This window comes from Protobothrops mucrosquamatus, unplaced genomic scaffold, assembly GCF_001527695.2.
Source record: "Protobothrops mucrosquamatus isolate PMUCROS unplaced genomic scaffold, P.Mucros_1.0 scaffold1025, whole genome shotgun sequence".
Classification (NCBI taxonomy): domain Eukaryota; kingdom Metazoa; phylum Chordata; class Lepidosauria; order Squamata; family Viperidae; genus Protobothrops; species Protobothrops mucrosquamatus.
In genome coordinates, this window is record NW_015387260.1 from 571,460 (window position 1) to 592,756 (window position 21,297).

Genomic DNA, 21,297 nt, shown 5'->3' on the forward strand with positions numbered 1-21,297 from the left:
ATCCCCATGATGCCTTTGACTATAGTAATACAGGGAAAAGGCCAACAATTATACAATCCTTGAGGTATTTTTCAATTACCAGAGGTAAACGAGAGAAAAAAAATTATCTTTGCTTTGATACAAATTAAAGTGCTCAATTAAGAAACACCAAAGAGATGCAAAGAAATTCATGGCAATTTTTAAATTGCATTTCCCCCCCAAAAAAAATTCAAATGAGATCAATAATTTATTTGCTCTAAAAAAATTGATAAATCAATAAAAGGCAAGCTAGCAAGTTCTGTTTGTGGCAGTTGATTTAGTAAGTAATTTGTCAGAAGAAAAGCCATATTAAAGTGGCCAGAATTTGTTTTGAGGGTTGACTAAGCCCCAGACCAATATCATATATTCAGTATGTTGATGTATCTTGTCTATAATGTCAGGAATGCTGTGTATTTTCTTGTAAAATAAATATATAAGATGCATAGAACAGATAACATATTTATTTATTAATCTGTGTAGTGGGATCTCCAAATTGTTATTGGGGTGTTACAGCTGTTTGGTTTTTTTGACGCACTTCTCTCTTTCATCCAAAATCTCTGGAATCTATCCTGTTATAAATTTGGGAGGATTCTGTGCTCTACATTTTGAAACTCTTTGAAAATTGCTTATCAAGATAGCTTTCTTTATCTTCTCTATTACTTTTGAAGAATGGGGGAAATCAGGTGTAAGTCTATGATGGTATTTCAACCCCACATTTATTCTAGATGCAAGGCAGAAAGAAGCAGCAACAAGTAACCAGAATCCTCTCTGAGGAGTCAGGGGCATATAATATTAGAATGGCATAGTTAGAGGCTTTTCAAGATGGGGACAAAACTAAATCAGGTTTTTTGAACCAAGCAACAGGCCAATGGAAAAGGTCTCTTTTCCTGATTTGTTAAAATCAGATGGGGCAGCTTTCACGTTGGCAGGCAATACAGACAGTGCTTTTTAAATGTTTTTTTCTTCTGTTTGGTTCGGTCAGTTGACTTATTTGATTGTAGACACTGGCTGTGAGGCAATATCAGGACAAAATAAGGAAGAGGCTGAGAATAACAAGGAGTGGCTCAGAACGAGAATAAAGAAGTGAGAATTGGGAACCAGGCATATCAAGCAACAAATATATCCCATTTTCCCTTTAACAGATGTTGGTTCTGTTGAGGGATTGGCTTATCACCGAGGCTGGGACACCTTATACTGGACAAGCTACACTACTTCCACCATTACACGGCATACTGTGAACCAGACGCGTATCGGAGCTTTTGAAAGAGAGACTGTGATCACTATGTCCGGAGATGACCATCCCCGAGCCTTTGTGCTAGATGAGTGTCAGAAGTAAGTTCCAGTATCCCTTGGGTGACGGAAAAACAAAACTTCAGAATCAGCTCATTCATTCATTTATTTCCTTGTTCATTTCCCAGTTGACAGCCTTAAAATGACCTGAATCCATTCAAATAAGAATAAGCACCTTAACAGCATTGTTAACCAACCACCATCCTAAATATATTCACAAGTCCTATGCTCCTCCTCCTCCTCCTCCTCCTCCTCCTCCTCCNTCTTCTTCTTCTTCTTCTTCTTCTTCTTCTTCTTCTTCTTCTTCTTCTTCTTCTTCTTCTTCTTCTTCTTCTTCTTCTTCTTCTTCTTCTTCTTCTTCTTTTTAAAAAGATTCAACTCCCAACGAAAGGATAAGTCAGGCTCATTGTTTTGGGAAGGTGGTTCCAGATAAAAGTTGTCACTAATAGAGAGGTTATCTTTTCTGCTCCACAGAGAAGCAAGAATTAGTCTTGCTTTGATAAGCTTAAGGCATGAAATATGTTTGGATTTAGCAATGAACAATCTAAGCAATCCTTCAGCATATGCTTTCCTTTCTCCCTGGGTCTCCAGATGAAATAGAAAATAATTTCATTTCTGCTTAGCATCGTACACTTGGAAAAATTGTGGTTACTTTTGATTATGCATTACTGAAAACAAGCCATCTTCAAATTATAACTTACTGGTTTGCTCAGCCAATATAATTTAAGATTAATCATAGTTTAGGTTTGAATATAATAAACTAAGGTAAAATCTAAAGGGAATATTTACAATTTCACCTTTATAGTTGTGCTAAAAGGAGTATGGGAATGGGATACATTAATTTGAGGCCTGTGTCTTGTCACTAAATCATACATCTGAACTAGCCCACTGTATGCAATTCAGGCCGTGAACTTTGAAGGCCATTGTCATTGTTTAAATAGTAATAGCAATAGCACTTATATACTGCTCCATAGTGTTTTGCAGGACTCCCTGTGCAGTTTACAACATCAGCATATTGCCCCCAACAATTTGGCTCATTATTTTACTGACCTCAGAAGGTTGAGAGGCTGAGTTAACCTTGAGACCAGTCCTAGCTGTGGGCAGAGTTAGCCTGCGATACTGCATTTTAATCACTATGCCACCAGGCCTAGTGAATATACATTCACTGGGTGAATATAAGTTAACGGCTGATTCTGCAGTTTAAAATTAAAATAAATATAATCTCTGTTACAAACAGCCTTCATGAGTTTATCTGTCACGGTTTGGGTTCAGATTCTAAATATTGCTCAGAGTATATGAAGTTGATTACAGCAGTCAAGCCTAGATTAGTTTTGCTGTAAGCATCATATATTGCCATAGTCAGATCCTCCTTCTCTAATAAGGATGCAGGCAATATACCAGCAACTGGAGATCCAGGAAAAACCAGCTCCTTCCGCCCAGTGCCTTGGCTTTCCCTCTTTCAACTTATGTAGCACTCTTCCTCTGTAATTTGTTTTCTTCTTGCCTCCAGCCTGATGTTCTGGACCAACTGGAATGAACAACACCCCAGCATCATGCGAGCTACGCTGTCAGGTGCCAACATGATCACCATCATTGACAAGGATATCCGCACACCCAACGGTCTGGCCATTGACCACAAGACAGAGAAAATCTACTTTTCTGATGCCACCCTGGACAAGATAGAGCGATGTGAATATGATGGCTCCAAACGATATGTATGTCCCATAATTCTATCAACTGTGCTTCCCCCCCCCCCCCCCGAAAGCCTGTAAAACAGGCCTCCCTGCTATAATATCCTCTGGATATGTTTGGTGCTGTCGGTCCCAGAATTCTTGGCCAGCGTGAAGATTAATAATTCTGGGAATTTAGTTCCAGCATAGGTAGAGAACAAGTTGAGAATAAAGCCTTAGTGAAATCTTGCCTTTATGAAAAAAATAGGATGGACAGGTTTTCAAAGAGCTTATGGGTCTAACTCTAGCATACTCCTACAAGCTATTTGCTTTTCTTACCTCTTTTCCATAGCTACTTACCTGAATTAATATTTTAGATCACTCGATCAAGTCCTGAAAAAGAGCCAAAGTCTGTGTATTTAATCTTTCTCAAATTTATTGTCATAGCAACAGCATGGTGGAGATAAGACTGAGAGGAAAGTCACTGGGCCAAGAGCTCAGAGCTGAGTGGAGGTAGAGTCTTAGGTCTGCCGTGTCACGTGTTTATCCAGTGCTATAATTACTGCACCATGTATCAACTAGGAGGGATGGGAAAATGTGTCTCAGATTCTCATTTTCCTAACATTAATTGCAGCCCATCTCTCCATGACTTTCCTAATATACGCTTAAGCATTTATAAAGATTTTTTTATTTTAATTTAAAATAGACTAGCAGAATTTAGAAATGTGCACAATTCAGAATATCATTGCTTTTTTGGTTAACATTTAAATTTAATTGAATAAAGTCACATCAAAACGCAAACTGCTCCAGGTGTACATAAATTGGGGGCCAAACAGCCTTACTACTAGGCTAGCCATTATTTTGCCCAGGCTATATTCTATACTTCACTCAGATAGAGACAATTCTCCAACTATAACTCTTGGAGTTGTTGATCGTATGTTTTTCCATTGTTGTTTAGCAGCTGAAAATTGTTTTTTTTTTAAAGCTTCAAAGTGTGTTTGGTTTCTGGGCTGTACAGGTTCATCTTGGCTGCAAGTATAATTTATACATCTAATTTATATTTATTCATAAAGGTAGTAGCCGGTTATTTCCTTCAATGGATATAATAGTTTCTATCAATAATAAGAAAACTAGGATAATCTGAACTTTCCTACATGTTTCCAAAATCTGTTCGATAAAATCTGAGGATTTGGTAGAGAAGATTTAGGGGAAAGTGTACGAGGCTACAAGACTGCAGAAGAAGGGGAAAATGTGTTTACAAAGTAGAGTGTGTTCACAAACCCTGAAAATGGGAGAAAAATGATGAAAATTAAAGTAATTGCTTTTGTAAGAGGAAAGCAAAAGAGAGCAGGAAAAAAAACATCTTTACAAGCATCTTCAATTTCTTTGGAAAGCAGCAAGGTCCTTTATTATTTATGGAATGTTGAGTAAGGAAAAAAAGGAAGATTAAGAGAAAACGCTTGCCAAGAAGTCATTGTCCATTAATGCATAGAAGCAACGTGCTTAATACTAGTATGATGATAATGTTTGGCCATTGACATCCTGCTTCTTCCCTGATAATATTGTGATAATAATATCCAACAGGTGATCCTTTTTTAAAAAATTATTGAATATATAGTTAAAAACAAAAAAGACACAATAGACATGATACAACTTCCTTGGTTTAAACAATACTATTAGTATTACCTTGTAAAAAAAAAGAGAAAAAAAGTTTCTTTACATTATAACAAAATATACATATAGAGTCTGTGAACTTTCTGGCAAGCATTCTTTCAATCATATAAATTGTGGTTAAATAACTTTCAATTCTACCTTGTGAAAAATACTTGTATAAAAATTTCTAAACTATCAACTTATCAATCCAACAGGTGATCTTGAAGGCGGAGCCAGTGCACCCCTTCGGCTTGGCTGTCTATGGTGACAATATCTTCTGGACAGATTGGGTGCGTCGTGCTGTGCAGCGTGCCAACAAATATGTGGGCTCTGGCATGAAACACCTACGTATTGATATCCCCCAGCAACCTATGGGCATCATTGCCGTGGCCAACGACACCAACAGCTGTAAGAGGAACCATTTATCCTTGGGGGAGGAGAGTGTGATGTCAGTCTGCCCTAGGGAAGGGATGGGCATTCCTCATAAAGGTTATCTTACACTTCTCTCATCATCCTTACAGTTGCTTGAATCAGTACTGCTGTAATGAATTCAGAAGCAACTCTTCCTTTTTTTCCCCTTTGCTGGCCCTGAGGGGAGAATTCTTAGGCCTTCCTGAATGTTCCTGTGCAGATTATTTTATTATCCATTCGCCCTACATTAGCAGTGATAATCTTGCACAATCTCTTTTTTTTGGAGAAAAACTTCACTTGGTGTTTGGCTTATTTTCATTTGAGTGTTTCCCAAACATTGCTTATCTTTGGCCTTGCACAGCACAATACAGAGTTTGAACTATTTACCCAAATGTCTACCTTGCACAACATTTTGTCTCTAAATCAGCCCTCATAAAGCAAGCAAACCACATCCCCCCCCCCTTTACTACTTTCCTTTCAACTGTTTCCCTTACTCCTTTCTATCAATAGCTGGTAATTGTTTCTCAGCATGAAAACTCCAGTCTGAGCACTGAGAAATCACAGACATTGTTAAATGTTAAATGTAGTTCTATACTACTTGCTGCATTGTATACAGATAAAAAAAAATATAGGTTGATTTTTATTGTGTAAAAGAAACATGCCCTGATGGTAAGATCAATATAGGGTAATACAGTCTGAAACAACCTGGTGTTCTGTTGCTTTTTCATATTCTGCAATAGCAGGTGAACTACATCAGTTCTGACTCTGATTGTGGCTCTGTGGGATTTTAACTTTCTGACTTAGAGATATCATTCATCAGTGGTGCATATCTTGGATAGTTGATGCTCACAAACCTCACTGAGGCTTAAGGCTTTATCCCTGTGGGTTTGTCACATTCAGAAGACCCATGGTGAGACAAGTGCCTGGTTGGAAAGAACTATGATTAGCTTTCAGTCTTTCCCAGAAAAAAAAGCTTGACTCACATTTGAAAATAGATTGTGTGGTTCAAGTATTGGTTGATGTTGTTTTCAAACAAAAATACCTGAAAACTCCATTAAATGCCCAGTCAACCAACCTTTCACCACTTTTAGACAGTTCCAATCTATATCTCCAACCCCATTTTTTAAGGGCTTCATTCTCCTTATTCTGGTTTTCTTCCACTTAGGTGAGCTGTCCCTGTGCAGAGTAAACAATGGTGGTTGCCAGGATCTGTGCCTCCTCTCAGCCAGCGGAGAAGTCACATGCTCTTGCCGGGGTGGCAGAACACTTCAGGAGGACCTTACCTGCAGAGGTAAGTATGAAACATGAATGGAATAAAAGCAGGTGAATTTGGATGATAGTTCCTTTAAGATACACTCATATTGAGCAGGCACAGCATGAAGAGATCTACTCATCCAGGGCTTGGACTTCAAAGCCTCTTTGAATCTGGGGGAAAAACAGGGGAAATTCCATAAGCCTTCTTTTGTTCTAAAGCACATGCACCATGCAGCAATAATCCCAGAATGAGTAGAGGGCAGTTCTGTGACTATTCTTTGGAGCCAAGTAGATGGGTGTGTGATCTTAATAATTCAGTCAAAATTCTGATTCCAAGAAGCAGTTTAACATGACATGCATAGAGAAAAGAGCCATCAGATTTGTGGAAAGAAAGTTCTTGCTACTGCTGATTTCTTATGATGAATGTGACATACATAGAGGGAAATAGAGGTGCACGTAGTTAGCTGAAGTGTCCAGGGTTTCTGCACTGATATTTTGCCAGTCTTTTATTGCCCAGAAGTTTAGCTATTGATCTTTTCTGCACTTTTTTACAAGAGCATTTTTATTTGCCAACTTAACCTGTGCTCTTTCCAGATGTCCAGTCTAAACTATATCTTCTGAATGGGATTTTAGGGCAGTGAAACGGGAGTTGAGAGACGGGCGTGTTTTCACAAATTTGTGTGGTTCTCCCTTCCTTAGCTTCCAACTCCACCTGTAATATACATAATGAGTTTGAATGTGGAAATGGTGACTGCATTGACTTCCGTGAAACCTGTGATCGTGTGGCCCACTGCAAAGACAGATCAGATGAAAAGCCATCCTACTGCAGTAAGGTTCTTTCTCTCATTCTTCTTTTTTTTCTCCTTTCCTCACCTAGCCTGCTTGTGGAGAAGTTTTCACACTCTAGAGCAGGGGTCCTCAACCTTGGCAACTTTAAGACTTGTGGACTTCAACTTCCGGAATCCCTCAGCCAGCTTTGCTGGCTGAGGAATTCTGGGAGTTGAAGTCCACAAGTCTTAAAGTTGCCAAGGTTGAGGACCCCTGCTCTAGACCAATGTTTCAAAACCTTGCAACTTTTAAGACCGGTGGACTTCAATTCTAAGAATTCTCTCAGCCAGATTTTCTGCTGTAGATTAACTAATCGTTTTTGCACATATCTTGTATCCATTGCTTGGCAGGTTATCAGGGAAATTGTTGGAATATTTCTTTTCTTCAAGCTTAAAAGGAGTATTTTTCTGTTTCGCTGTAAGTTTGCAGTTTGGGGTTTATAAAAAATAAGATTTGGTAAATTTGTCACATAGCTTTGCATGGAAGCCAAATCTGGTGGACAGAATGAACTCACTCAAGGATTACAAAAACGAAAAAAGATGAATCCCTAATCCTTCTCCACCCCTAGGCTCTGCTGAAACCTGGGATTTAGCTTGACTCTCTCTCTCTTTGAGTAGAAAACTCAGAGTTATAAAAATCTGAAGCTCCTAACTGAAAGAGATGAGTTAGGGGCATGTTTCTGTGCATCACAGCTATCCTGTATGCAACAGGATATAGGTGAATATAGCTGTCAAGGTTTCAACAGATGAGACCAAATAAATCAGAACTCCAATGCTAGAGGTTTTCTCAAAGAACATGTTTATTGGTTACATAGTATCGGCATGATCAAAAGCGAAACCAAATCTGAAATCCCCTTCAAAGAGAAACACTATTACAAAGTTAAACTTCCCACCCCAGTGCTATGCAAACAGCTACGTTCCCTAATAGAATAGTTTGGCGGGCTTTCTAACCAAATGCTCATACCCCCCCCACCTAACTGACAGAAATGACCTTGGTTCCCATGGGACAGTGAGATGTTTAGACTAGCAGAAATCCTCTACACCCCCTCCCAATCATGTGGCAACCTAGAACGAGTAAGATGGCTGCAGCCAGGTTCGTTGGAGAGTTGACAAATAGGCAGAGCAGTGTAGCTCCCCTTTCCAGCAAAATGCTCAATCTCCCGGAATTCCAGAGTAGGAATGCCTGTTGCATTTTTTTTTTCATCCACCTGCAAGCTGAGAGGAGGTAGATGTGCCAAACCTGCTAGCTCTTGCTTACTTCAGGCGTTGCTAAATGTCTGTGGAGATTCTCAGTCGTCCAGGTCATAGTTGTCCCAGGGATGCTTTTTCATGAGGCAACTGGACTTTCTTGTTTTTCTTTGAAGACCTTTCGCTTCTCATCCAAGAAGCAAAACAGTTCCAAGAAAGCTCCACACCCATTTGCCTTACTCAGGCGACCCTGACGACACAAAGAAACCTCCCAGTGGCCTCAACGAGAGAGATTTTCTTACGTTTACTAGTCGACAGACGTTCCTCATATTTAGGAAGGTAAGGGGGTGGTAGGTCAGTCTCGACTTCTTCGAAGAACCTACTCTTCGCTTTGCAAAAGCTTCTTTTAATGTTCTTTCAGGTCAACGGAGCACTTTTTTTCGTAGAAACCCTAATGAAGTCAGTTATTAATTTAATGTAAGGTTACCATTGTCTTTCCGCTACACACTCCCTCTGTTGCTTGTTTTTGCCTTGCAGACAGCCGTAAGTGTAAGAAGGGCTACTTGCACTGTGCCAACAAACGGTGTATACCCATCAAGGACTGGTGCAACGGTGTGGATGACTGTGGGGACAACTCGGATGAAGTGCCTTGCAACAGTAAGCTTTAGGAGGGGAAGCCAATCAGGAAGTATTGCATATGCCTCTTAACTTCATTTCTGAAGCAGTACAGTAATACTTCATGGTTTTCTAAAACAGTTCAGTAATTAATTTAAAAATTAAGTTGTTAAGTAAAATTAAAGTAATTAAAGTAAAAATTAAGTAATTAATTTAAAAATTAAGTTATTAAACACGTATATAGAAAATTGCTGGCTAAGCCTGAACCCCAATAAAGTGCCTGTGCTGTGTTAACTCTTTATTTGCCCTCCTTGTTCTTGTCAATCTGCCTCAGCTTAATTTTCCTTGGAACTTACTGCGAGAATAAAAATATATATGACGCTGAGGTGCTGGGAGTAGGGAAAACATGCAATATGGCCAGGGTGTTTTGGAGCATGGATTTTTTTTTTTTTTTTTGGTAGTGACAGATTAGCCCTAAACTCATTGAAGCCCCAAATAAATACTGGACACAGAAAGTCTTTTTCTGTTTGGTTTGTCCAGTTATCCAGCATTTTCCCTAAGAGAGGTAAGCTCTGCCTTTTGTAAGGTTTTGCTCCTTTTGACTCCTAAATTCTGCAGCAGACCTGCTTGTCTGTCGGCTGTGGCCAGTTGCCTCAAAATGCTAAAGCTTACACAGCCGCCTTCCACAGCATCCCCCACATCCAGTGTTTGAAAACTCCGCTGTTTTATAGGCAGCTGTTACATCCCTAAGCCATCCCTAGACCGGGAAATTAAAGGGAAAAGAGGGAAGTCACCCAGGGGTTTGCCAATGTCCCAGCATTCTTTGCCTTCTTCGTGGAGGAAGGGTAAGAGAAAATGGAGGCAGTTGCCGTAATGAGCCTGACTAGACTGCCCATTCTTTCCAGAGACAAGCTGTTCTCCGGCTGAGTTCCGCTGCCGGGATGGGACTTGCATTGGCAATTCCAGCCGCTGCAACCAACAGATTGACTGTGAAGATGCTTCTGACGAAATGAACTGCAGTGAGTGTTGCACAGTAGATGCACAAAATGTTGATACGTGTCTTTTTCATCAGCCCCCCCCCCATCTTATAATCCCAGGCAGGTTTTGCCCAGTCAGTTCACTCACTCCGTACAGGTAGTCTTCGACTTAATGACCACAGTTGAGCCCCAGATTTCTGTTGCTAAGTGGTTAAGCGAGTTTTGCCCCCATTTTGTGACCTTTCTTGCCACAGTTGTTAAGGGAACCATTGCAGTTGTTAAATTAGCAAGGTGGTTATGAAGTGGATCTGGCTTCCCTCATTGACTCTCCTTGTCAGAAGGCTACAAAAGGTGATCAGGGGACCACGGGACACGGCAACCGTCATAAATACGATAAATAGTCCTGGTAGCCTCACTCTGGCAGGGGTTTAGCCGTGCATTCTCTGATGGGGAAAAGTTGGAAGGAGTGATCTCTGTGAAGCCTTGTGGAAATCTGGATTTTGAACTTTTCAAGAAAAGTCAGTAGTGAACGTTCTTCTCATGCCAAGCAGGGAAGATGCAAGAGATGTCCATTATGCACCTATGCTAAGAATCATAGTTCCATAATTGAATATAACACTAGAAACTCCCATATTTTATACAAGTGGGTCAGAATTTGACTGCTAGGGCAGTGATGGTGAACCTTTTAGAGACCGAGTGCCCAAACTGCAACCCAAAACTCATTTATGCATCGTCGGGTGCTGGCTGGGTGTGGCCCATTGGCTGGGTTTGGCCAATGGGGTGGGCGTGGCCCATTGGCTGGGCGTGGCTACGGTGGTAACTGCAGACTGGGTGGGACTAAAAAGTTCAATCAATCAATTCTAACTTTGCAAGATCTTTTTTCCCCCTGTGAGAAGTTGAAATTGACTGATTGATTGAACCTTTTTTTTTTTTTTGCACACAGCAGTGGAGGCATAAAGCGGAAAGGTTTTATAAAACCCAGCTGAAGGCCTAGGACTGGGGCGACGTCGCACGTGCCCACAGAGAGGGCTCTGCGTGCTGCCTCTGGCACCCGTGCCATAGGTTTGCCACCACTGTGCTAGGGTATACCAATAAAAGGGTCTAACATAATTAGGAAAAAATAGGCTACCACATCAAGCTGAAGGTGTCTAGTACTTTATTGCTATTGTAACTGAGGAACTTTTGTTAGCATTGAATCACCTGCTTTCCATTATACGATGATATCAAGAGGAAAAATATCTCACCATTGATCAAAAAGCAACTTCCTCTTTTGGATGAAAGGGAGGGCTTCTGGGAAACAGTATGACATGAGCTAGCTCACTAGGGCGGGGCTTTTCAACCAGTGGTACGGGTACCACCTATGGTACATTGGCCCCTGGCAGGTGGTACGCGATTATCCTAGAAAAGTGGTAGCAGGGGAGGGGAATGAGCTGAACCGGTGGCAGGCCTGAGCGAGAGATGGCTGGAGCTGCAGGGCTGTCAGGGCTCAGCGGAAGCGCCAGGATAAGTGCCACTTACCAGCTGATCGGCGCTTCTTCCGGGCTGTCAGGGCTCAGTGGAAGTGCCAGGATCAGTGCCAGGCTCCAGCTGGAGCTTGGCGCTGATCCTGGTGCTTCTGCTGAGCCCTGAAGAAGCGCCAATCAGCTGGAAAGCAGCACTGATCCTGGTGTTTCTGCTGAGCCCAGAAGAAGCGCCGATCAGCTGGAATGTTGCAGCCTCTCCAGGGTCTTGTGATTTACATTCAGATGCTTGGCAACTGATTCATATTTATGACGGTCACAGTGTCTCAGGGTCATGTGAAGCAACCAGAACCTGCTGCAACCACCCAGCAGACGGGGGGGAATAAAAACCAAACACCCCCCCCCAACCCCAACCCCGCTGCCAATCCTCAACAGAAATGCTCACAACAATGAAAACCTTGGACAGGAGGAAGAGCTCCACCGGGTGGGCAGGCAGGTGTCTTGCTCGGCACCTTTTTCAGTGCCATTGTAACTTCGAATAGTCACTAAGTGAACTGTTGTAAGTCGAGGGCTACCTGTACTTCATCACTTTTTTCCTTCTTTTTTTTTTTTTGTCATCAAGTTTTTGACACCTTGCTAGGCGACTGGTGGTCCTCGGATATTGCCATATCCTAAAAGTGGTACAATGGGTGAAAAGGTTGAAAAGCCCTGCATTAGGGTACAGGGGATTGTTTCCCCATTTTTGTGGCAGCTGACTGCTACTACACCTGACACACAAACCTGTGGATGGAGATAACATAGATTTCTTCCACCATGGAAATGTGTCTGCCTATTTGATACTGAAAAACCTGTCCTGCAAGGGTCACTCTCCCATTCACCCCACCGACCTCTTCTTTGTTTTTAAATATTGTTTGTTTTTATTTTCAATTGTGCATATTCTGATAGGCAGCTTGGGGAGAACTGTACCCTGAAAAGACAGGATATAAATAATTGCAATTATAATGCTGCTAAGGATTAGAAATTGAGGTGGCGTTATTCTGTGGCTCCACATTTTTTAACACAACTGGCAGTGGCCTGATTTGCCTTTGCTCCGTTAGGCCTGTTCAGTAAGTTTCTCAGAATTTACATACATTCAGTTTGTTTCTTCTCTTTTGGTAGCTGCCACCGACTGCAGCAGCTTTTTCAGATTGGGAGTGAAAAATGTCAATTTTCAGAAATGTGAGCATACATCGATGTGTTATGCTCCATCCTGGGTATGTGATGGCAGTAATGACTGTGGCGACTATTCAGATGAGCAGGATTGTCCAGGTAAGCATCTTCCAATGAAAATCAGCCTTCTGACCATCCAAATCCTGAAGGACTTTGAAATCTGGTGAAATGGAACAAACATTCAGAGAACTTGTATATGCAAGCAAGCTAGCACGCTTACCCATTAAGCTAGAGAAGAATCCTTCCTTGGTCACTTTATCTTTCCCACAGAACTATCTTGGGAAAGAGAAAGATGATCTAAAACTTGAACAACCAGGAAGAACACACACACACACACACACAAAAAGAACCTTCACTTAATCTGCCCTTTCCACCCCCACCCCCCCAAGGAAGAACTGCCTTTTGAGTCTACCTGCACATGCACTCCATCTATTAAGTCTGTACTCTATATTCCTTTTTCATAAAAAGAGATTTTACTGGGAGAAAAAAGGTTTCTAGTGAGACCAAGAATCTTTGCCTTACTCTTTAAACTATTCAGACATTGCTATCTTGAAAGACGGGACATAAGTAATTGTAAATTTTTGGAATCAGTAGAGCACACTGATTGTTTTTATTGCTAGGGGGCATTTTTAGCGATGTGTTTATTTTATATGGATTTTCCTGCTACATTTTAGATTGCTTGTAAGTTACTCTAGGGACTTCTGAATAGAAATGTAGAGGAGTGAGCGTGTTTGAGCATGTGTGTCTATGTATGTGTCTGTCTGTCTTTCTCTGTGTGGTTGCTAGTCTGCCTGTAAATTTAATTATATCTTAAAAAAACCTGTTTGGTTGCTAGCAAAATGTAAAATGCCCTTCTCCTTGGCCTGCCCTATCTATCCATTTATCTGATGACAAAGATATGAAAAACATCCAACATGGAGCCTCGGATCATTGTATAATGCTTCTCTTTCTCTGTTCCCACCAAGATAATACAATATAATGCATTTTCTATTTTCTGTTCCTGCCTCCTCCCACTCATTTTCTTTCCCAGGCTCGACAAAAACTAAGTGTCCAGCTAACTACTTTGCCTGTCCAAGTGGGAGATGTATTCCCATGACCTGGACTTGTGATAAAGAGAATGACTGTGAGAATGGAGAGGATGAAACCCACTGCAGTAAGTCACTGTGTTATTTTTCTTTTCCATAAATAATATTATTTCTAAAATAGAATAATCAGTAAATTCTGGGGAAAAAATTGAATAATATCAGTGATCTCTCTAGTCATTTGAGCCTAAAAAGGACTGGGTTTTGTTTTCAATTCCTTTGCCATGTATTTTGAAAGCCAGGAAAATCTACAGAGTAGTCTAGCTGCCAGAGGTTGCTATTCTGAATAGGATTTGCACCTCACATAGTGTCTGCCAGGTCTCTCTGTATAAATGGGGCATAGAATTCTACATCAGTGTGACTGCTTGCATCCCACATTAAACTGTAGATCACATCACGACCAGTTGTAAGCTGAGGGCCTATACCGGTCCAGTATCTGTTTGTTTGTTTTTTACTATAAGCGATGTTGCGCTTCAGTGGTTAGAATAGATGACCTAGACATTGGTATTTGAACATGGATCCTTTAGACATTTATATTTTATTGGCTTCTATTAATCTAGATGAAATGTTAATATATATGTCACTAGTCTATGTATGATATGCCATACGCTAAATAAATCTGGGAAGAATGTTCCAATTTCATGGACTTCTTTGTGAGAAACTTTGGAATTGTTTGGAAGTGGTTATAACAATGCCTGATTTCTTTTTCCAGATAAGTTCTGCTTCCCAGTGAAGTTTGAATGCAATAATCACCGGTGCATCTCTAAACAGTGGGTGTGTGATGGTGCAGATGACTGTGGTGATGGCTCCGATGAAGACCACCGTTGCAGTAAGTTTTGTTCCTGATTTGAAAAGGAGGAGGAGAAGGAGGAGGCAAGCTGGTAAAATGGTTAGAATTTAACAAAATACAGGTTGAAATACGAAAAGAAAAAATGTGGATGCCCCGATAGGAGTTTGGTAGGATTGGATGGAAATCTAGTTACTAGTCTGAGAGAGAGGTTGAGTGACTGATGCTAAGAACAAGGTGTTTGTGACATCATGAAAGGCGTCAAGTGTTTGATGAGGTGAACAATCAGTTGGTATCTGGGAGGCCTCTTAACATGATAGGATTGAAGGGCTGTCGTGGTGCAGTGGTTAGAATGCAGTATTGCAGGCTAACTCTGTCCACAGCCTGGAGTTCGATCCAGACTTGGCTAGAGATTCACTCAGTCTTCCATCCTTCCGAGGTCGGTAAAATGAGGACCCAGATTGTTTGGGGCAATATGCTGACTTTGTAAACTGCTTAGAGAGGGCTGTATGGCACTATGAAGCNAAGGGCTGTCGTGGTGCAGTGGTTAGAATGCAGTATTGCAGGCTAACTCTGTCCACAGCCTGGAGTTCGATCCAGACTTGGCTAGAGATTCACTCAGTCTTCCATCCTTCCGAGGTCGGTAAAATGAGGACCCAGATTGTTTGGGGCAATATGCTGACTTTGTAAACTGCTTAGAGAGGGCTGTATGGCACTATGAAGCAGTGTATAAGTCTAAGTCCTATTGCTATTGTAGTGGGTGGGGAAATTATTCAAGTGGGCAGATCTCTATCATTCAGCTTGGCATGGTCATGGTTTTTAGATTTACATTTTTCTTTGATTTTTATTTTTTCCTTCTTTTAAAAAAATGTTAAATCCGCTTTATAACTTAGGCTACAATTCCCTTGCGATTTCTACCTCAAAAAAGGCAGGGAACTCCCATCGATTTTGAGTAAAGCTGATTGAAGGGGAATACAGAGGGTCCCCCCCCAAAACAAAACAAAACAAAACAAAAACCCTAGGGGTAGAGTATGGTGCCAGAGCCTTAATTGGCCCATCTCTGCCATTTACTAGTTTAAAAATCAACCTGTGTGGTTTGGATTATGATGAGAGATGCTTCACAACAAATCAAAGAAAAAAAAAGATGGTAATAGGTGTTGAAAGGTGGGTTGAATCCTTTTTCAGTCCTAGTTGCTTATACATTATCCCAAAGAGCGCACAATTCAGTGCAAGATCGAAATAATGCCTAATTCAGATCATGGTTTCTGGAGAAATCATTTCTGGTGCTCAATATGTCTTCCCAACAGAAATTAACAGAATACAGGACCGCCGAGTTTCGTGATACCAATGGCTTCAGCCCACCTATTATTTGGAATGAGCACAGAAATTTGCCACTCATGCCCTTGTCGATTCCCATGTGGATCACTATAGTTTGTTTTCAGCTTCTCCAGTAAGCAGCCCCTGTAGTGACTGGACAGTCTCAATATGCCATGTAACTCCCTAGCTACGGGAGTTGCATTGGTTAAACTTTTATTTCTACAGCACTGGAGATGGATAATCCACGATGGGTTAACTTAATCCTCCTGCCCAATCAGATCAAGTCAGCCAAACTTGCCACGCCTGTCCTGGGCCTATCCTTTCCCAGTTTTCGACTTGATCTGGCCCAGAGCACACGTGGCAAGACTGGCTCACAGGCAGGTAGGATTCCATCGTGGATTATCCATTAGATTTNCTCTCTAAAAGAATGCAAATGATCAGCTGTCTGCAAGGAGTATAAATCCTTCCATTCCCCCACCATCCAGTCAGAGCTGAAGAAGCTTCTTGGATGAGAAGCGAAACGTTTTCGAAGAAAATTACAAGAAAGTCCAGTTGCCTCGTGAAAAAAAGCATCTTTGGGATTACTTCAGTCAATAATTAAATTACATTCCAATTCATTGTCTTTCCGCTACACACTCCCTCTGTTGCTTGTTTTTGCCTTGCAGACAGCCGCAAGTGTAAGAAGGGCTACTTGCACTGTGCCAACAAACGGTGTATACCCATCAAGGACTGGTGCAACGGTGTGGATGACTGTGGGGACAACTCGGATGAAGTGCCTTGCAACAGTAAGCTTTAGGAGGGGAAGCCAATCAGGAAGTATTGCATATGCCTCTTAACTTCATTTCTGAAGCAGTACAGTAATACTTCATGGTTTTCTAAAACAGTTCAGTAATTAATTTAAAAATTAAGTTGTTAAGTAAAATTAAAGTAATTAAAGTAAAAATTAAGTAATTAATTTAAAAATTAAGTTATTAAACATGTATATAGAAAATTGCTGGCTAAGCCTGAACCCCAATAAAGTGCCTGTGCTGTGTTAACTCTTTATTTGCCCTCCTTGTTCTTGTCAATCTACCTCAGCTTAATTTTCCTTGGAACTTACTGCGAGAATAAAAATATATATGACGCTGAGGTGCTGGGAGTAGGGAAAACATGCAATATGGCCAGGGTGTTTTGGAGCATGGATTTATTTATTTTTTGGTAGTGACAGATTAGCCCTAAACTCATTGAAGCCCCAAATAAATACTGGACACAGAAAGTCTTTTTCTGTTTGGTTTGTCCAGTTATCCAGCATTTTCCCTAAGAGAGGTAAGCTCTGCCTTTTGCAAGGCTTTGCTCCTTTTCTCTCCTAAATTCTGCAGCAGACCTGCTTGTCTGTCGACTGTGGCCAGTTGCCTCAAAATGCTAAAGCTTACACAGCCGCCTTCCACAGCATCCCCCACATCCAGTGTTTGAAAACTCCGCTGTTTTATAGGCAGCTGTTACATCCCTAAGCCATCCCTAGACCGGGAAATTAAAGGGAAAAGAGGGAAGTCACCCAGGGGTTTGCCAATGCCCCGCCATTCTTTGCCTTCTTCGTGGAGGAAGGGCAAGAGAAAATGGAGGCAGTTGCCGTAATGAGCCTGACTGGACTGCCCATTCTTTCCAGAGACAAGCTGTTCTCCGGCTGAGTTCCGCTGCCGGGATGGGACTTGCATTGGCAATTCCAGCCGCTGCAACCAACAGATTGACTGTGAAGATGCTTCTGACGAAATGAACTGCAGTGAGTGTTGCACAGTAGACGCACAAAATGTTGATACGTGTCTTTTTCATCAGCCCCCCCCCCCATCTTATAATCCCAGGCAGGTTTTGCCCAGTCAGTTCACTCACTCCGTACAGGTAGTCTTCGACTTAACGACCACAGTTGAGTCCCAGATTTCTGTTGCTAAGTGGTTAAGCGAGTTTTGCCCCCATTTTGTGACCTTTCTTGCCACAATTGTTAAGAGAATCATTGCAGTTGTTAAATTAGCAAGGTGGTTGTGAAGTGGATCCGGCTTCCCTCATTGACTCTGCTTGTCAGAAGGTTACAAAAAGTGATCAGGGAACCACAGGACACGGCAACCATCATAAATACGAGTCAGTTGCCAAGCGTCCGAATTCTGATCCTGTGACCATGGGGATGCTGCAATGGTCATTTAAGTGTGAAAAATGTTCATGTGGCTTTTTTCCCCAGTGCCGTTGTAATTTTGAACGGTTGGAATGGTTGTATGGTTGTAAGTAGAGGATTACCTGTAGATAATTCTTGTTGTTTTGGATTAGGCCACTCTTCCTTCAGGAGGAGGGCTTTTGGATTCCAGAGCCCCCACCCAACCCCCAACCCCTAATATAGTCCTGGTAGCCTCACTCTGGCAGGGGTTTAGCCGTGCGTTCTCTGATGGGGAAAAGTTGGAAGGAGTGATCTCTGTGAAGCCTTGTGGAAATCTGGATTTTAAACTTTTCAAGAAAAGTCAGTAGTGAACGTTCTTCTCACGCCAAGCAGGGAAGATGCAAGAGATGTCCATTATGCACCTATGCTAAGAATCATAGTTCCATAATTGAATATAACACTAGAAACTCCCATATTTTATACAAGTGGGTCAGAATTTGATTGCTAGGGCAGTGATGGTGAACCTTTTAGAGACCGAGTGCCCAAACTGCAACCCAAAACCCATTTATGCATCGTCGGGTGCTGGGTGGGTGTGGCCCATTGGCTGGGTGTGGCCCATTGGCTGGGTGTGGCCAATGGGGTGGGCGTGGCCATGGTGGTAACTGCAGACTGGGTGGGACTAAAAAGTTCAATCAATCAATTCTAACTTTGCAAGATCTTTTTTTCCCCCCGCGAGAAGTTGAAATTGACTGATTGATTGAACCTTTTTTTTTTTTTGCACACGGCAGCAGAGGCCTAAAGCGGAAAGGTTTTATAAAACACAGCTGAAGGCCTAGGACTGGGGCGACGTCGCACGTGCCCACAGAGAGGGCTCTGCGTGCCGCCTCTGGCACCCGTGCCATAGGTTTGCCACCACTGTGCTAGGGTATACCAATAAAGGGGTCTAACATAATTAGGAAAAAATAGGCTACCACATCAAGCTGAAGGTGTCTAGTACTTTGTTGCTATTGTGATTGAGGAACTTTTGTTAGCATTGAATCACCTGCTTTCCATTATACAATGATATCAAGAGGAAAAATATCTCACCATTGCTCAAAAAGCAACTTCCTCTTTTGGATGAAAGGGAGGGCTTCTGGGAAACAGTATGACATGAGCTAGCCCACTAGGGTACAGGAGATTGTTTCCCCATTTTTGTGGCAGCTGACTGCTACTATACCTGACACACAAACCTGTGGATAGAGATAACATAGATTTCTTCCACCATGGAAATGTGTCTGCCTATTTGATACTGAAAAACCTGTCCTGCAGAGGTCACTCTCCCATTCACCCCACCGACCCCTTCTTTGTTCTTAAATATTGTTTGTTTTTATTTTCAATTGTGCATATTCTGATAGGCAGCTTTGGGAGAACTGTAACCTGAAAAGACAGGATATAAATAATTGCAGTTATAATGCTGCTAAGGATTAGAAATTGAGGTGGCGTTATTCTGTGGCTCCACATTTTTTACACAACTGGCAGTGGCCTGATTTGCCTTTGCTCCATTAGGCCTGTTCAGTAAGTTTCTCAGAATTTACATACATTCAGTTTGTTTCTTCTCTTTTGGTAGCTGCCACCGACTGCAGCAGCTTTTTCAGATTGGGAGTGAAAAATGTCAATTTTCAGAAATGTGAGCATACATCGATGTGTTATGCTCCATCCTGGGTATGTGATGGCAGTAATGACTGTGGCGACTATTCAGATGAGCAGGATTGTCCAGGTAAGCATGTTCCAATGAAAATCAGCCTTCTGACCATCCAAATCCTGAAGGACTTTGAAATCTGGTGAAATGGAACAAGCATTCAGAGAACTTGTATATGTAAGCAAGCTAGCACGCTTAGCCATTAAGCTAGAGAAGAATCCTTCCTTGGTCACTTTATCTTTCCCACAGAACTATCTTGGGAAAGAGAAAGATGATCTAAAATTTGAACAACCAGGAAGAACACACACACACACACACACACACACACACACACACACAAAGAACCTTCACTTAGTCTGCCCTTTCCACCCCCACCCCCCCAAGGAAGAACTGCCATTTGAGTCTACCTGCACATGCACTCCATCTATTAAGTCTGTACTCTATATTCCTTTTTCATAAAAAGAGATTTTACTGGGAGAAAAAAAGTTTCTAGTGAGACCAAGAATCTTTGCCTTACTCTTTAAACTATTCAGACATTGCTATCTTGAAAGACGGGACATAAGTAATTGTAAATTTTTGGAATCAGTAGAGCACACTGATTGTTTTTATTGCTAGGGGGCATTTTTAGCGATGTGTTTATTTTATATGGATTTTCCTGCTACATTTTAGATTGCTTGTAAGTTACTCTAGGGACTTCTGAATAGAAATGTAGAGGAGTGAGCGTGTTTGAGCGTGTGTGTCTATGTATGTATCTGTCTGTCTTTCTGCGTGTGGTTGCTAGTCTGCCTCTAGATTTAATTATATCTAAAAAAAACCTTGTTTGGTTGCTAGCAAAATGTAAAATGCCCTTCTCCTTGGCCTGCCCCATCCATCCATTTATCTGATGACAAAGATACGAAAAACACCCAACATGGAGCCTCTGATCATTGTGTAATGCTTCTCTTTCTCTGTTCCCACCAACATAATACATTTTCTATTTTCTATTCCTGCCCCCCCCTCATTGTCTTTCCCAGGCTCAACAAAAACTAAGTGCCCAGCTAACTACTTTGCCTGTCCGAGTGGGAGATGTATTCCCATGACCTGGACTTGTGATAAAGAGAATGACTGTGAGAATGGAGAGGATGAAACCCACTGCAGTAAGTCACTGTGTTATTTTTCTTTTCCATAAATAATATTATTTCTAAAATAGAATAATCAGTAAATTCTGGGAAAAAAATCGAATAATATCCGTGATTTCTCTAGTCATTTGAGCCTAAAAAGGACTGGGTTTTGTTTTCAATTCCTTTGCCATGTATTTTGAAAACCAGGAAAATCTACAGAGTAGTCTAGCTGCCAGAGGTTGCTATTCTGAATAGGATTTGCACCTCACATGGTGTCTGCCAGGTCTCTCTGTATAAATGGGGCATAGCATTCTCCATCAGTGTGACTGTTTGCATCCCACATTAAACTGTAGATCACATCACGACCAGTTGTAAGCTGAGGGCCTATACCTCTCCAGTATCTGTTTGTTTGTTTTTTACTATAAGCGATGTTGCGATGTTGGCGAAGGTTGTTGAGAGTGTGGTTGCACGGCAGTTTCCCCGGCACCTGGAGGAAACGGTCTATCTGGACCCTCTCCAGTCGGGCTTCAGGCCGGGGTACAGCACGGAAACGGCATTGGTCACGTTGGTAAATGATCTCTGGAGGGCCCGGGACAGGGGTTGTTCCTCTGTCCTTGTTCTTTTGGACCTCTCAGCGGC

The 21,297-nt window shown here is 41.6% G+C and overlaps 1 protein-coding gene across 1 annotated transcript in view; it reads left to right on the forward strand.

The window, feature by feature from the left end:
• Positions 1-21,297, forward strand: part of LRP1 (LDL receptor related protein 1) — a 313,597-nt gene that overhangs the window by 235,803 nt on the left and 56,497 nt on the right. Inside the window, exons 43-52 of the mRNA XM_015819951.1 lie at positions 1,161-1,350; positions 2,819-3,023; positions 4,847-5,039; positions 6,208-6,333; positions 6,996-7,124; positions 8,849-8,968; positions 9,832-9,945; positions 12,522-12,671; positions 13,603-13,725; positions 14,367-14,483. Coding sequence (XP_015675437.1) covers positions 1,161-1,350; positions 2,819-3,023; positions 4,847-5,039; positions 6,208-6,333; positions 6,996-7,124; positions 8,849-8,968; positions 9,832-9,945; positions 12,522-12,671; positions 13,603-13,725; positions 14,367-14,483 — 1,467 coding nt within the window. The remainder of the gene's footprint in view (positions 1-1,160; positions 1,351-2,818; positions 3,024-4,846; positions 5,040-6,207; positions 6,334-6,995; positions 7,125-8,848; positions 8,969-9,831; positions 9,946-12,521; positions 12,672-13,602; positions 13,726-14,366; positions 14,484-21,297) is intronic.